The sequence below is a fragment of the Moschus berezovskii genome, chromosome 11 (assembly GCF_049115385.1).
Source record: "Moschus berezovskii isolate FMDL1 chromosome 11, NW_MosBer_1.0, whole genome shotgun sequence".
Classification (NCBI taxonomy): Eukaryota; Metazoa; Chordata; class Mammalia; order Artiodactyla; family Moschidae; genus Moschus; species Moschus berezovskii.
The window spans coordinates 63,515,776-63,533,503 of record NC_142470.1 but is presented as its reverse complement, the minus strand read 5'-3'; the positions used below and the strand labels follow the sequence as shown (position 1 = coordinate 63,533,503).

General features: G+C 42.2%; 1 protein-coding gene across 1 annotated transcript; it reads right to left on the bottom strand.

Annotated features, from left to right (window-relative positions):
• Positions 1–93: 93 nt before the first annotated feature.
• On the bottom strand, positions 94–10,844 carry MRPL19 (mitochondrial ribosomal protein L19). Its single transcript, XM_055401063.2, has 6 exons — positions 10,716–10,844; positions 10,410–10,527; positions 6,942–7,060; positions 6,598–6,732; positions 700–881; positions 94–607 (listed from the first exon to the last, which is right to left on the bottom strand). The coding sequence occupies exons 1-6, from the start codon at positions 10,816–10,818 to the stop codon at positions 386–388; spliced, it is 879 nt and encodes a 292-aa protein (XP_055257038.1). The 5' UTR covers positions 10,819–10,844; the 3' UTR covers positions 94–385.
• Between the last annotated feature and the right edge of the window lie 6,884 nt (positions 10,845–17,728).

The window sequence follows — 17,728 nt, the reverse complement described above, 5'->3', positions numbered from 1 at the left end:
TCTTAATCTGGTGGTGGATATATGAATGCTCATTATTTGTCTTTCAATCATACACTTTTTTGTATTTAAAATTTATTTCACAAATTCAAAAAATCATCCTACCGACTTCCGTGTTCAGATCCCAAGCTGAATGAAGAGCATTCCAGTAACCGTTTGATGCTATTATAGCTTTGCCTCCATTAAAAGAATGGACATCAGACCACTTGGCATGCACATTTTTCTTTTTAAAATAATAAACGGGTGTGATGATTTTTTAAATAACACTCATAAAATAACACTTAATTGATTTAATGACTATGTCCTTATTTATGAGATTAAATTGGTTTCTAAATAAATCCTCTGAGAGTTAGTATATCCTCTGCCAGTAACCAAACCCATTCTCAGATCAGGAATTTTTCGATGCTTCAATTTCATTCCATATTGCAGCTTCAATCTTTGATGTGTCATATTCCCTCATCATATCAAACTCAAGCCATGGCTGACTCCACTTCTGGGCTTCTTTCATTTGCTCTTCAGTTAAACAAAGGTCAAATCTGATCCCTTTAACATTAAATTTTGGACGTTCCCAGCGTTTGGACCAGGGTTTTGGCTTCATTTTTACTCTTAGCTACGGAAGATATAAGAAAAGGAACAAATTAAGCTGATAATTCCCAAGAAAATATACTTTTCAACTTCTAGTTCCAAATGTACAACTTATACCTGATTAATAGGAACTTCTTGGCTAGGTTCTTGTACTACTGGCTTCATGTTCATATCAAAAGTGCTGTATTCAGGAAGGGCATCTCGCAAGTATAGCAAACTATCGTCGAGCCGTTTCTCTAATTTGACAACTTGGATCTCCTGGATTCGAGGATTATAAAGTTCAAAGCAAATCTCAACACCTAAAAAGAGAAAACATATTCTTACAATCTAAATTCAGATTCCTGCATACACCTCATACTACAATAAAGACTATTTCATGAAGGAATTAGCTCAGGGTTTTTGCATGTAGGAAATGTGATATAAATTTGTAACCTTTAAAATGAAGAGTATTGAAAGAAATAGAAATAAATGCACTAGATTAAAAAAATGAGAAAATCTGAGTTAGAATGATAAAGTCCAAAGAAAAATGTCTTCTATAAATATAATGAGCCATTTATCTCTTTGATTTTGGCAGTATTAGTTGGAAGTTTGAATAAATTCTTCACTCACATTCTTGTTTATTTCCCAATTACTTTAATAAAACTGGATCTTCTACATTTAAAGCAACAGAATTAATGATTCAAAAGAGTAAGTACAATTTTTAAGTTCTAATTTTGATTCAGAAGTCCTCGTAAGATGGCCCAGGTTTGTAAATACTCTGTGCCCTCTACAGGAGGAACAGCTTTGAGTGTTCCCAAGATGCTGATAAAAAAGGTTAATATATATAATCTGTATCATGAACATTTAAAGGGAAGTGTATTCCAACCCAAGAGAAATATAGATAGTAAAACATATGATCAACATTAACATCTAGTGTTAATACCAGGATTTAATCAAGTTTCACTCTACATCTATTCTGTTATAGGCACTGATTTAGGAGCTGCGCCTACAGCAAAATCAAAACAGGTAAAACCCTTCTCTTCTCATAAAGCTTATGTTCTAGTTCAGTTCAGTCGCTCAGTCATGTCCGACTCTTTGTGACCCCATGAACCGCAGGATGCTAGGCCTTGCTATCCATCACCAACTGCTGGAGTCTACACAAACCCATGTCCATTGAGTCGGTAGATGACAACAATAAAGAGATGGCAAACAATAAATAAAAAACCCAGCAAGGTAATTTCATATAGTGAAGACAATACAGAGTGATTACATTGTGACTGAGAAAGTGGCAACTTTATTTATCCTGAACCGTGCAGCTTGTGGGATCTTAGTTTCCCAACCAGGGATTGACAGCAAAGCATCAAGTACTAACCACTGGACCACCAGGGAATTCCCAGGGGCAACTTTAACTCGTATTGTCAGGAAAAGCTTCTTTGAAAAGATATCATTTCAACTGATACTACAAAGGGCCAAGAATGCTCCAGGCAGAAAGAACAGCAAATGCAAAGGCTCTGGGGTCTTAACAAACCTACATGTTGGAAAAACCAGAAAAAGGTCCATTTGGCTAAAGGAGAGTAACTTGGTGGATCAGGAAGGTAGGCCAAGGATACTGCACAGGTGCAGGCAGGAGATGATGGTGGCAAGGACAAGAGTGGTAACAATGGAGGTGGAGACACAGACAAAGGGGGGATAAAACTTCTGGAGATTAAGCCATGAAAGCATGTTGACTGGATGTGTGAAAATGAAGAACTAAAAACAGCTCCGAAATTTTGGGTTTAAGTAAATGGGTATGGAGTCACACAACTTATGGAAATAGAAAAAAAAACAAAAAAAACAACCTGTGAAAAGAACGCATTATGAAGGAAATGGAGTTCTGTTTTGAACTTGCTTTAACAAGATACCCAAATGGAGATGTCAAACAGGTAACTGTATGAGAGTATCTGGAATAAGGAAAGGATCAATCATCAACATAAATCTGGGAATTAATACCACACGAATGGTATTTAAAGCCAAAGGACTAGAAAGAATAATCAAAGTAGGAAGTATCAATGTGGAAGGTACAAGCAGGTCACAGTCAAAATGTTAATGGTAGAAAATGGCAAGACAGAGCTAATACTTTTGAGAATTCTGTGTCAAGTACTTCACATACAACATGAAAATTAACTGACCACAACCCAGGGAGGTAGATCTGATGGACAGAGTGCCTGAAGAACTATGGATGGAGGTAGTGACCAAAACTATCCCAAAGAAATAAAAAAGACAAAATGGTTGTCTGAACAGGCCTTACAAATATTTGAGAAAAGAAGAGAAGCAAAGGCAAAACAGAAAGAGAACTCAATGCAGAGTTCCACAGAATAGCAAGAAGAGATAAGAAAGCCTTCTTAAGTGAACAACGCAAAGAAATAGACAAAAACAATAGGGTGGGAACGACTAGGGTACCGAGGAAACATTTCATACAAAAACAGGCACAATAAAGGACAGAAACAGCAAGGACCGTAACAGAAGCAGAGGAGATTAAGAGGTGGCAAGAATACACAGAATAACTGTACAAAAAGATCTTCATGACCAAGATATCTCAAGGTGTGGTCACTCACCTTGAGCCTGACATCCTGGAGTGTGAAGCCAAGTGGGCCTTAGGAAGCATTATGATGAACAAAGCTAGTGGAGGTGATGGAATCCCAGCTGACCTACTGCAAATCTTAAGAGATGACGTTGTTAAAGTGCTGCATTCAATATGCCAGTAAATTTGGAAAACTCAGCAATGGATACAGGACTGCAAAAGGTCAAATTTCATTCCAATTCCAAAGAAAGGCTGTGCCAAAAGATGTTCAAACTACTGTACAACTGTGCTCATTTCACATGCTAGCAAGGTAATGCTCAAAATCCTTCAAGCTAGGCTTCAACAGAACCTGAACCGAGAACCTTCAGATGTACAAGCTGGATTTAGAAAAGGCAGAGGAACCAGAGATCAAACTGCCAACATCCACTGGCTCATAGAAAAAAGCAAGAGAATTCCAGGAAAACATCTACTTCTGTTTCACTGACTATGCTAAAGCCTTTGACTGTGTGGATCACGATAACTGTAGAAAATTCTGAAAGAGATGGGAATACCAGACCACCTGACCTGCCTCCTAAGAAACCTGTATGCAGGCTAAGAAGCAACAATTAGAACCAGACACGGAACAATGAACTGGTTCCAAATTGGGAAAGGAGTACGTCAAGGCTGTATATCGTTATCCTGCTTATTTAACTTATATGCAGAATACATCATGTGAAATGCCAGGCTGGATGAAACACAAGCTAGAATCAAGACTGCTGGAAGAAATATCAACAACCTCAGACATGGAGATGACACCATCCTCATGGCAGAAAGTGAAGAGGAACTAAAGGGCCTCTTGAGAATGAAGAGGAGAGTGAAATAGCTGACTTCAAACTCAGCATTTGGGACTTCCCTGGTGGTCCAGGAGGGCTTCCCACGTGGCTCAGTGGTAAATAATCTGCCTTCAATGCAAGAGACACAGGTTTGATCCCTGGGTTGGGAAGATCCCTCGGATGGGGGCACAGCAACCCACTCCAGTATTCTTGCCTGGAAAATCCCATGGACAGAGGAGCCCAATGGGCTACAGTTCATAGGGTTGCAAAGACATAACTGAAGCTACTCAGCATACATGCCTGGTGGTCCAGTGGCTAAGACTCTGAACTCCCAAAGAAGGGGGCCCCAGTATGATCCCTGGTCAGGTCAGGGAGCTAGATTCCACATGCCACAACTAAAACCCAGTGCAGCCAAATAAATAAAATAAATTGGAAAAAAAAAAAAAAAACCTCAACAATTCAAACAATTAAGATCATGGTGACCAGTCTCATCACTTCATGATAAATAGATGGGGAAAAAATGGGAACAGTGGCAGATTTTATTTTCTTGGGCTCCAAAATCACTGTGGACAGTGACTGCAGTCATGAAGTTAGACGTTTGCTTCTTGGAAGGAAAGCTATGACAAATCTAGAAAGCCTATTAAAAAGCAGAGATATCACTTTGCTGACAAAGGTCCATATAGTAAGAGCTATGGTTTTTCCAGTAGTCATGTACGGATGTGTGAGTTGGACCATAAAGAAGGCTGATTGCTGAAGAATTGATGCTTTCAGACTGTGGTGCTGGAGAAGACTCTTGAAAGTTCCTTGGACAGCAAAGAGATCAAACCAGTCAATCCTAAAGGAAATCAACCCTGTATATTCATTGGAAGGACTGATGCTGAATCTGAAGCTCCAATATTTTGGCCACCTGATGGGAAGAGCTGACTCAATGAAAAAGACCCTGATGCTGGGAAAGATTGAGGGCAGAAGGGGGTGCCAGAGACAGATGGTTGGATGGCATCACTGACTCATGGACATGAGTTTGAGTAAACTCCCAGAGATAGTGAGGGACAGGGAAGCCTGGCATGCCGCAGTCCATGGGGTCGCAAAGAGGCAGACATGACTTAGCAACTGAACAACAAACTACTGGGAGATAGAAACTATTATCACAATTAAAAAAAAAAAATCTATTGAGGTCTATCACACCTTTGCTTGTGTCTTTCTATGATAAGATTTTTCCAAGTACACAACGTGATTAGAGGCACAAGTTTCTGTGATCATTTCTGCTGAGGTCCTACATGCACAGCACCATAGTATAAGGGAGACATAAACCATTTTCACATGTTCAATTTCTTTCAATATAGTACTTCACTGCTGGGGACCATGAAGCATACAGCTTTAAGTATGAAAAGTCTACTGTTCTTACCACTTTTTTTTTTTTTTGCCTTTTCTTTATTTCTTTTAAAAAAAACTTTAGTTTTATTCATGTTTATTTTATTGAAGTATAGTTGCTGTACAACGTTATGGAAGCTATATGTGTATAATAAAGTCATTCACAATTTTTAAAAGTTACACTCCATTTATAGTTACTGTACAGTGTTGCTGTTGTTCAGTTGCTAAGTCGTGTCTGACTCTTTGCAGCCCCAGGGACTGCAGTATGCCAGGCTTCCCTGTCCTTCACCATTTCTCAAACCAGTACATCAGCCATATTTCCCATATTGTACAACATATCTTGTAGCTTATTTTACATATAGCAGTTTATACTTCTTAAATCTGCCACCCCTGTATTGCCCCTCCCCTTTTTCTCTCCCCACTAGCTACCCATGGTTTGTTCTCTGTGAGTCTGCTTCTTTTTTGTTATATTCACTAGCTGTAGTTTTTAGATTTGACATAGAAATGATAACTTGTCTTTCTCTATCTGACTTATTTCACTTAATGAAATAGGACTTCCCTGATGGTTCAGACAGTAAAGAATCTGCCTGCAAGGCAGGAGACCCGGGTTCAATTCCTGGGTTGGGAAGATTCTTTGGAGGACAGAATGGCAACCCACTTCAGTATTCTGGCCTGGAGAATTCCATGGACAGAGGAGCCAGGAGGGCTGCATTCCAGGGGGTCACAAAGAGTCAGACAAGACTGAGGGATTAACACTTTCACACTTTCAATACTCTCCAAGTCCATCCATGTTCCTGCCATTTTGATTCATAATTTTTCTAGAATTTTACCACATATTCCCCTATCTTATTGGCATAGCAAAAATAATTTTGCCTTTTAAAAAATTCTTCCAGTTCTTATTAATTATGGTGACTGTTGTAATATAAAGCAAAATGGGGGCCATTCATTTCAGGAGAAAGTAACTTATAAGGACATCATTATGTTTATCTTAATGTTTTCAAGGGTTATTTGGTCCAAAAATAAATGTCCCTGCACTGTTTTATAGTCACTTGTCTCATCTTTTGATGTTGCTATGATTTGGAAAGTCCACTTCCACTGGTTGTTGTCTCTGTAACAAAAGAAGCCTTTGGAAACAACCTCAGTTCTCATACGTTTTTAGGCCACAGGCTCCATGTCATCCCTCAGAGTTCTCTTTCACTTTCAGGTTCCAGATGTCTTATTCCAGAATGAAGAAAACAAAAAAGACTCCTGAGATGACATTTTCCAATATGAAAATAATGAAATGAAACCTACCTTGTCCTTCAATAGTATTCCTAAGGATAAAAGTAGCTCCAAGTCCTTTTCCCGATCTCTGGATGCAAATCCCCAGAAACTGGCTGGTTTTTCCATTGGCATATGGGTCAGCAGTAGTAACACGAAGAATGCTTCCTACAAATTCAAAGGAAAAGCGAACTCTTACATGAGATGCAGAGTCAAACAACAGTATTTCCACATAACTCCAAAACTTCCAAAATATATTAATATAATATTAGAAATAAGTACCTCATATGGGCAAAACCTGTTTGAAAAACAATTTCATGTATCATGAAAACTAACCCTCCTACCACTAATGATAAAAGCATCCAGCTCTTACTGACCAACGTAGAACTCTGGAATGTGGATTATTTTTCTCCTTTCTAACATATCTTTTCTTTCTATTTGAAATTTCAGAGGATTTGTTCTTCCCCTTGGAGGAATGAATTCAGGACTCAAGAACCTATGAAAAATATAAAGTAAAATAAATTAAAAGCAAACTTAAAGGCCATTAAAATAAAAACCATTGTTTTACCAAAAAAAGTGAAAGATTAGGATGCTGACATGTTTTATTCTTTCTTCTCTAAATAAGAAAAGTCCACCTTATTTCTATAATTGTTGTCAATTCTCATGAAAACAGCTAACAATTCCTGAGTACTCACCAAGCATTGTGTTAAGTTTTATTAAACATGATTTTGGTGTTATCATCTCCTTTTCACAGATGAAGAAAATGAAGCAGGAGACAGTAAATAACAGATTTATTATTATATTAGCTATAAATATATCATTAAATGTAGGCATTTCTGTCAGATTCCAAAGTCTGTAACCCATAGGCTTCATGTTGAGTTGTACATGTTACAGTAAATTATGTTGGAAAATATATAAACATATAAATCATCAACTGCAAACTAACTTTAAAAATAATCTCCCTATTCTCAAACTGATTTCAAACATTGTAAAATATTTAATCTATAGAAGATTATAAATGACATTACAATGAGCATACCTGTCCCTGTCACCCATCTCTAGAAATAAATTATCAATACAGCCGAAGCTCCAGTGTACCCCTCGCTACCCCCACAGTTAATTTTGTTGTTGTTGTGTGTTAGTTGCTAAGTTGTGTCTGACTCTTCAGTGACCCCATGGACTGTAGCCCACCAGGCTCCTCTGTCCATGGGATTGCCCAGGCAAGAATACTGGAGCAGGTTGCCATTTCCTTATCCAGGGGATCTTCCTGACCTAGGGATCAAAACTGTATCTCCTGCATTCGCAGGTGGATTCTTTACCACTGAGCCACCAGGGAAGCTCTACAGTTAATTACTATGGGATAATTAATTTGGTGATGATTATTCCTAAGAATTTCTTCCTTTTCCTCAATTTCTTACTTTAAAATGCTTCAAACTTACCAAAAAAATGAAATAGTAATACAATGAACACTCATATATACTTCAAGTAATTTTACCAACTACCAACATTTTGCCAGATTTGCTTTATATATAATTTTTTCCTGAACCATTTGAAAATATCAAATAGTAAGGCATCTCATCCTTCAATACTTTAGAAGGCTTCCACTAAGATAAGAATTTTCTTACATTTATCACAATACCTTTATGACACCTAAGAGTTTCAGCATTAATTCAATAGTATAATCTAACATAGTTCATATTTAAATGTGCCTAATTGGTCCCTGGGTCGGGAAGATCCCCTGGAGAAGGAAACGGTAACCCACTCCAGTATTCTTGCCTGGAGAATCCCATGGATGGAGAAGCCTGGTAGGCTACAGTCCACGGGGTCACAAAAAGTTGGACACGACTGAGTGACGGAACGCAACGCAATGCAATTGGTCCTGAAAAAGGTTTTTATAGCTTCTGTTGCCCATTTCAAACTATAATCAAGCTTCACCCATTATATCTGGTTTTTATTGTCTTAAAGTAGTACTCTTCCCATATCTGCAATTTGTAATGATTTTTTTCTTCAAAGAGTCAAAGCCTATCATATTATAGACCACTGCTGGATTCTGGATTTGTTTCTTGTTTCCACATGCCTAGACTGAAGTTAAACATTTTGGTAAAAATATTACCGAGGTGATGATGTGATCTTCTTATTCTGTCACATCGGGAGACACATAATGTCAGCTTGTACCACTATTTGGAAAACCAGATTTGATTGCTCTGTGAAAGTAGAGAATTTCCCCTGTACATTTTTTAAACTTCACATATGTATGAATGTATGGGCAATAGAAAAATGCTACAATACTTGTCAATTCTTCTGCAGGTTGCTTTTTTACAAATCGTATTTATGAAGTTCATCCATGTTAACTCTAGTTCACTTACGTCCCATTGCTGTATAATAGTGCATTATGTGAATGTATTCGCCCAGTCACCTCCTGAAGGATATCTAGGCCTACTTCTAAATTTTTATTACAAACATTACTTTTGTGTTCATTTTTGTACATGTCTCCTTGTACATCTTACATGCCTCTCAGTACATATTACTTTCCTTAAATTGTATACTATCTGGGTGGAAAGGTACAAACTCAAATTTATTAAATTTTGTCAAATTATTTATGAAAGTAGTTATTCCCATTTAACTGAATTATATTAAGTGTTGCCATTTAAGAGAAATATTCCTTTTCCACCTTAAAAAAAAAGTACAGAGAAATAGTTTCTGAGTCTCTCGGTTCCATAAATTCAAGTTTATTTCAACTTGCAATCACAGGATATTTTAAATGTTAAACTCAAATACACTCACAGAGATAATCCAATCGACAATATAGAACTCTTTCATATAGCCTGTGTGTGTTGGTTGCTCAGTCCTGTCTGACTTTTTGCGACCCCATGGACTGCAGCCCACCATGCTCCTCTGTCCATGGAATTCTCCAGGCAAGAATACTGGAGTGTGTTGCCATTTCCTTCTCCAGGGAATCTTCCCAATCCAGGGATTGAACCCGGATCTCCTGCACTGCAGGCAGATGCTTCACCATCTGAGCTACTAGGGGAGCCCTTCATATAGCCTAAATCACACCAATTCTCCCCCCTAATATCTGCTTTTTAATAAGGTTGTTATACAAGTTTACAGAAACACTTTCTGCAAATCCTAGATCATCTAAATTTACATGTACTCTAAAGTTACCAGGTTTTTAGAAAATATTTGTTTTTAACTGTCTGGCCCTGCTGAGTCTTAATCGCTGCAGGCGGGATCTTCCATCTTGCAGCATGTGGATCTTTAGTTGCCACATGTGGGATCTAGTTCCCCCACCATGGATCTGAACCAGGCCCTCTACATTGGGAGCACCCAGTCTTAGCCATTGGACCACCAGGGAAGTCCCTTAACCAGGATTTTAAGCACACTGTTTTGAAAAGCAAATTTCAGGCACAGATTAGCGGAAATTTCTACCACTGTTTCGCTTTTGCAGGGACACTATAATACGATGAGTTGGGAAACTACAACAGGCTGTTTGGGCCAATCCATTTCCACCTAGGGAAGTTAAGATCCGTTCCTTAACATCAACAGGTAAAATACGACGTACTTCCCAGAAAAATTCTTGGTACAGGCCAAAGAGCTTCCAATCTGGGGAATCTCTACTTGAAGTTCTGATCTAGTATGACTGCAGAAAGTGCTGGCTTCGGAGAGCCAGGAAGACAAACCTGAGCTCGGTGTGCTTGCCAGATTCATGAATTCTGCACACAAGCTCTTATCCTGGGAGTTCCAGATCCTAAGATAAGACCCGCTTCAGACTTCGGAACCAACTATAGGTTTGAGAACGCACAGACACAAAACCCAAGAATCGCTTCCAGGTCGGGGGGCTTCACCTGCTGTCCCGGCGCTGGCGGCCGCGCTTGTCTACTATAACTGGTTTCGGCGGTGGCTGGAACACGCCAGGCTCAGAAGGTCCAGTGATCTGCCGCCGGCTCGGCCCCGCCAGGACCCCTGCAGGAGCACACCACAGAGGTCAAGACTGCTTCCCGCAGCCCACAGCCCCTGAAACCTCGCACTCTCCCCCAACTGCCGGTCCCACGAGAGGCTCCTCCAAGGTCGCCCGTAACTTCCAGACTCGCCTCTCCCCTAGCCTGACGAAGCTCCTTCTGCCCCCGGCTACCAAGCTCCACTGCACTTACGGCTGGCGACAGAGGTTGACACAGGGAGTAGAGCCCTGGTGGATCGAAAGTTCGGGCCCAGACCCTTTGCAGCCTGGCAGCCCCTCGCAATAGAGGCCGCCATGCTTGCGCTCGCTGTTGAGACTACAGCTCCCAGTGATCAGCGCGACAAGGAAGCGGCCGCCTACGGCTAGATGGGAGCTTCTATGGGACAAAATAGTCAAGTCTTTCTCTGTCCACGCGAGCCCCACTGCCCACAAGGGCCTGACTTTCTTAGTGAAAGTGCGCTGTGTTTCTCTGCAAGGAGAGTCAACCAGTCCAAGCTAAAGGAAATCAGTCCTGAATATTCATTGGAAGGACTGATGTTGAAGCTGAAACTCCAATACTTTGGCCACCTGATGCGAAGAGCCGACTCATTTAAAAGACCCTGATGCTGGGAAAGATTGAAGGCGGAAGGAGAAGGGGACGACAGAGGATGAGATGGTTGGGTGGCATCACGATTCAATGGACATGAGTTTGAGTAAACTCCGGGAATTGGTGATGGACAGGGAGGTCTGGCATGCTGCAGTCCATGGGGTCGCAAAGAGTCGGACATGACTGAGAGACTAAACTGAACTGAACCATACTTCTCTAGTTTTCCGTAATGTGCCAAGTTATATCCGTCCGCTAGGGTGTTCTCTCAGCCTAGAAAGCATTCCTTCCTCTTTGAATTGTCGATATTTATCTTCAATTTCTCAGGCAAGACTTCAGTTTGTCAAAATTCATTATAGACTCTCATCCTTCCACTCGCAACTCTGATATCATTTGCAATTTTAATTATTAATTTAATTTTTAATTACTTGTATATTTATTGAATTAGATTCTAACTCCACCCTTATACTTCAGGCTCCCGAGAGTGTGAAGGTTGTCTTTTGCTTACCATTTTCTCTCAGCATCTAGCTGGTCCTCACTCTTCGTTGAATGCAAGGAAAAGAAAATAGTTGTTGACAGAAGGAGTGACACAAGTCTGAGACTACAGAGAGCATTACTTCCCTAAGGAGCTAAACTTGAGTTTGGACTGGACAACTGTAGGTAGTCATAATATTACCCTGAAAACTGGGTGCACCTTGAGGCAGGAGGTAGATGGTTCCCCCCACGGTAAAGCGATTAGAGATTCCCCTTAGACTGAAACTCTAAGAACAGCAGGACAATCATGGACGGAGGAGCCTGGTGGGCTGCAGTCCATGGGGTCGCTAGGGGTAGGGCAGGACTGAGCGACTTCACTTTCACGCATTGGAGAAGGAAATGGCAACCCACTCCAGTGTTCTTGCCTAGAGAATCCCTTGGACAGAGGAGCCTGGTGGGCTACTGTCCATTGGGTTGCACAGAGTCGGACACGACTGAAGCGACTTAGCATGCATGCATGCATTGGAGAAGGAAATGGCAACCCACTCCAGTATTCATGTCTGGAGAATCCCAGGGATAGAGGAGCCTGGTGGGCTGCCATCTATGGGGTCGCACAGAGTTGGACACGACTGAAGCAATTTAGTAGCAGCAGAAATGGAGAAGACTGGGCCCTGCCCAGATCACATATTTCTCTTTCTCAGCCAGTAGAGAATTCTTTTTCCCAACCACACAAGCACAGAGAAGGCTCCTTGGAGGCCACAAAGGTGTTATGTAAAGGGATGTTCCCTACTGAGATGCATTTTTAGTAAAATTCATCTTTGCAAAGAGATGCATGCATACTCATGGGAGGATCCTGAGATACCAAATATGAACTATAAACCAGGCAAATCAAAATGATCAGCCAAAGGAAACCCAGAAGAAATACCCCATAAAAGTAATTCAAACTGCCAGAGGGCGCAACCCAGGGACTCTCCCTCTCAATCTGCCCTTGTGCCTATACACATATACTGAACTCTTTTCCCCTTAATAAATAGTTTACTTGCTTCACGACTTTCCTTTTAGGGCTTCCCTTGTGGCTCAGCTGGTAAAGAATCCGCCTGCAATGCAGGAGACCTGGATTCGATCCATGGGTTGGGAAGATGCCCTGGAGAAGGAAAAGGCTACCCACTCCAGTATTCTGGCCTGGAGAATTCCATGGACTGTATAGTCCATGGGGTCGCAAAGAGTCGGACACGACTGAGTGACTTTCACTTTCACTTTCCTTTTATGCAAAGCTGAAGGGCCAGGGCCCTCGTCACTGACCACTGGTCTAGTAGCTAAGATCTGGTGCTTTCACTGCCACAACCCAGCCTGAATCTCTGGCTGGGAACCCAAGTCCTGCTCCAAGCTACTGCAGGTGAGGGCACCCGAGATCATATCTGGTGCTGAAACCTGGGAATTCAGAAAGTCAAGGTAAATTTCTGGCCTCACCCAGCTGTGGCTTGAGACCCCTGACTTTTGCTCCTGCCTTCTTTCTCTCACTCTCCCCTTTGCTTTCAAGACCTGCAGGGCATAATCTCTGTCAGTTCACAGCAGTATGGCTCCCCCAACATCGGGGGTGGCAGGGGAATTCCCCAGGCAGTGCAGACTCAAGTAATGCTTGGGTGACACAGCTGACGCTGTCCTCTGGGACATGGTAGAAATGTGATTTCTGACTGTGCAGGAATCCAGGGGGTCTCTGACTCTTCACTCTCTCTTCCTCTCTCACTTGCACAACAGGGTCTCTTTCTCACTTCTTATCTCCGCACCCTTCTACAGAATGATTTCCTAGATAGCGTTCCTAAACTGCATCCTCACCACTGTCACACTTGGTGCCATGACGGACAAAATTGTCAGATACGAGTCTCAATTCTACCTTAGCTGCGAGGAAGACAGGGCAAAGGATTTTGGGTTCTTCTGCTGTATAGTCTCTCACCTCACTGTATGAACAGAAATCTACTATGAGAATTCTCTGCCTCCCAGCCCTCAACCCTTGAACCATGTGCCATCTTCCATAGCACCCAACTCTAATTTCTCCAAGGGTTCCTCTTTGCATCTATTAGACCCCTTCACTCCAGGCCTTGGCAGCCTCCACACTGTTACAGATAGCCTATCGGACCAGCTGCTACCCAGAAGCCCAAATTATAAACTTCGTAGATGCTCAGTCTTGAGGAATACACCCCAGCGTAGGAAGACCCATCATAGAACATAAGCTTGAGAGACAAGGGATCCCTCCTAAGAAAAGTCCTGACAACCTGTCTACACTAGAAAGCCCTTCTCTGGCTATCCTGGGTTGGGTGCCCTGCACAGGGTATCACAGGGGCCAGAGACATCTGGTCAGAAATCAATGCAAGAGTAGAGGATTCTTGAAACTCCATCAGGTTCTAAGGGAACTTGGGGGAGACCCTGAACCCCTTCAGGTTAAAGCCTTTAGTAAATGTATATGGGACACTACATTCCAATCTAGGAGTGCTGTCTTGTTCTCGGTTTCAGGTTACTCAAAATGGGAGGATCCTTCTACAAGCCAGAAGAAACACTTCTGGAGTGTATCCCTAAGAGCTGGTAGTTCTTTAAAATCGAAGGGTTAAAAAAGGAGAAATTTCAGTTCTACTGTAGCAGTGCCTGGCCTTTTTATAAGTTGGGGAATGGAGAAAAATGGTCTGAAAATAGGTCTCTAAATTATAATACCATTATGCAATTAGATCTTTATTGCCACAGAATGGAAAAAGTGGAGCGAGATTCCCTGTGTTCAGGTTTCCATGGTCCTTTCATGGTCCAAAATCCCGACCTGTATGGCTTTCGTAATGTAAAATCTGGACAACCAACCAGAAGATTTTCCTGACATTTTGATCCCCTTCTAAGCTCTTCCGAGGTTGGGAGGAGGGGGAACTGAGCTTTTCCTGCTCCAAACCTAGCTCTTCCTGCTCCTGAAAGTATTCCCACCTAATCAGTCCACCCTTATATTAGGAGAGCTTCCCTAATATCAGATGACAAAGAATCTGCCTGCAATGCAGGAGACCTGGGTTTGATCCCTGGGTCAGAATGATCCCCTGGAGAAGGGAATGGCTACCCACTCCAGTATTCTGTGTAGGGTAAGGGAGTTAGAGAAGGGCCAGTTTGGAAAAAGAATGAGACCTGCCCTTTACAGGAACAGATCACCTTTAATGAGGCGAGAAGGGGCAGGAGTCAGATTAGTGAGCTGCTGCACTAACCCAAGAAAAGAGTAAGTATATATAGGCATATATGTGGAAATTGACTGTCTTAACCTGTTCTTCTCCAAGGTTGTTCGGAGTAGTTATCTCTTAAACGGCTTGGGCAAGGAATTCTGGAGATTGGCCAGAGGCTGGACCGGCTGGGAGTTGGGTGTAATCAATCTTAATGTCCATTTTTTTTTCCTTTGGGTGAGAGAGTTCTTTGTTTTGCATAGAATGGTGGGGAGGACCTGGAGGGGAATTTTAACTCCAGGCTATTTTGAGCCATGTAACTTTCCTTCACTCTCCAGTATTCTTGCCTGGAGAATCCCATGGACAGAGGAGCCTGATGGGCTACAGTCCACGGGGTCACAAAGAGTAGGACACGACTGGAGCGACTTAGCATGCAGCACGCAGGAGTAAAGAATTATTTCTAATTGCATAATAATGTCGATTGGTTTGCTGTCACAGATGTAATACATACTTGAAGGAACTGTGATTTTATTTTCCCCTGCTTACAGTGAATACGTTTTTTTGTCTCAACAGTGGTGGAAGACGTGGGACTCCTGAGACCACAGACGTTATTACTCATGGCACAAGAAGAAGATTGAGCTTCAGCATGTTTGCGAGGGTTTCCTTTGCCCCTAAACTCCGCACAGGAGTCACAGTGGACACAGATGCATGGGGCACGTGCAGTGGGTTTGCTTTACAGCTGAGGAGCACTGAGCTTAGTAAATCCTTTGCTTTTATAGCAACAGTAAACAAGCCTGTGTCCTGGTGAGACATGCTTTTATCCCTTGAGGTTGCTCATGTAAACTCATTCTTGAGAAATGGTCTGAATGGCATACCCAATAAGACATACTCAAGAGACCCACAGAAAATTCTCTTCAAACAGTACTTACTCTGTGTGTGTGTGTGTGTTGCGTATGCAGTCTCTTCAGTCGTGTCTGACCCTTTGTCATCCTGTGGACTGTAGCCTGCCAGGCTCCTCTGTCCATGGAATCCCCCAGGCAAGAATACTGGAGTGGGTTGCCATGCCTTCTTCAGGGGATCTTCCTGACCCAGGGATCAACCTGCATCTCCTGCACTGCAGGTGGATTCTTTACTGCTGAGCCACTGGGGAAACCCCAATACGTACTTACATTTCCCAATGTGCGAAAAAAAAAAAACAAGGATAATCTACCCTCTACTTATATATCCCAGCAACTTCATTGTTAATTTAGTTCTACAAACTAGATCTGTCTAAAATTGAGAAAGGTGTATGGGCAGCCAGTTGAACCAAATTTAAAGTTCGGGTGATAATATCTTTGAAACTCACAAAAATACTCCTGTTAGTGACAGCTAAAGCTTCTTACACATTGTCAACCTCATGATTTGGGATTGCAATTATTCTCTCAGGTGGGGTCACCCAGGGGCCTCCATTTCCCAAATTCTCAAGGACAGTCCTTCAGGTTTCCCAGTGATGGAGTGAATGTCTTCTGTCTTTGAACATGGTGAGAGTTTCCTCACAGAGCCTGTCCACTTCTAAGCCCTTGCCTCTTCCTCAGTACACTGTCAAACAAGAATAAGTCACAAAAAAGGCTTGGAATAGGACAGATATCCACAGCAGAGCATCCAGACTAAGTAAGGCCAGAGGCAGCCTTTGCGGAAACATGTAACACAGTGGTCTGTATATGTTAGTGGGATGTTTCCCACTGTTTGTGCTTAGTCACTCAGTCGTGTTTGACTCTTTCTCACCCCACGGACTGTAGCCCACCAGGCTCCTCTGTCCATGCGGATTCTCCAGGCAAGAATACTGGAGTGGGTTGCCAAGTCCTTCTCTAGGCGATCTTCCCAACCCACGGATCAAACCCAGGTCTCCCACATTGCAGGTGGATTCTTTACCTTCTGAGCCACCAGGGAAGCCCAAACATTTAAGTGAAAGTGTTACTCACTCAGTTGTATAGCCCGCCAGGCTTCTCTGTCCATAGAATTCTCCATGTAAGAATACTGGAGTAGGTTGCCATTCCCTTCTCCAGAGGATCTTCCCAACCCAGGGATCAAACCCAGGTCTCCTGCACTGCAGGCAGATTCTTTACCATGTGAGCCACCAGGGAATGCTACTAATACTTATTGGTATGTAGGCCATGAGTGGTTCCCAAACCTGCTGTTCCCTTTCAGTCTTTTATATTGGATTTTTCTCTGTACCTGTTTCCTGGATTGCTGGGTATTCCCATACAATCTCTCACAGGGATCTCAAATTCAACATGTTCCAAATTGACTTAATCATTCTCTACCTATCCAGATCTGCTCTTGCCCCTGTAAGTTCTGTCTTGATGGATGAAATACTGAACCACCCCACTGCCCAAACTACAACCTTGGGAATCCTGGTTGACACTTCCATCTAGCTTACCCTGGATCCATCCAAGACCAACTCTTGTTGATTTTACTGCATAAATATTCCTTATACCTGTTCTCCCCCTGAATTCTTTGTCACTTCTCTGACTCAGTTCAGTTCAGTTCAGTCGCTCAGTCGTGTCTGACTCTCCGCGACCCCATGAATCACAGCACGCCAGGCCTCCCTGTCCATCACCAACTCCCGGAGTTCACTCAAACTCATGTCCACAGAGTTGGTGATGCCATCCAGCCATCTCATTCTCTGTCGTCCCCTTCTCCTCCCGCCGCCAACCTTTCCCAGCATCAGAGTCTTTTCCAGTGAGTCAACTCGTCAGCTCTTCATTATTTCCTCAGTAGATTTGCAACAACTTCCTTACTAATCTCTCTTCCAGGGTTTCCCAGGGGAGATGCTATTGGCATTTGGGGAAATATAGGTGTTCATTTGTGCAAGATGGTTCCAGCATCTAATCGTTGCATGCATGAAATGTCAGTGGTGCCGTCTAGTTGTAAGAACCAATCTTTCCTCCCACAAATGGTGATATAAAGGAGTTAATGCTGAGACCC

Bases quoted from the DNA above. Each gene is read 5' to 3' on its own strand.
- MRPL19 (XM_055401063.2), bottom strand. From the start codon at position 10,818: ATGGCGGCCTCTATTGCGAGGGGCTGCCAGGCTGCAAAGGGTCTGGGC. The intron at 6,733-6,941 runs GTCAGTAAGAGC...TTGAATTTGTAG, and splicing joins CATTCCAGAGTTCTACGTTG to GAAGCATTCTTCGTGTTACT. The intron at 608-699 runs GTATAAGTTGTA...TATCTTCCGTAG, and splicing joins AAGAAGTTCCTATTAATCAG to CTAAGAGTAAAAATGAAGCC.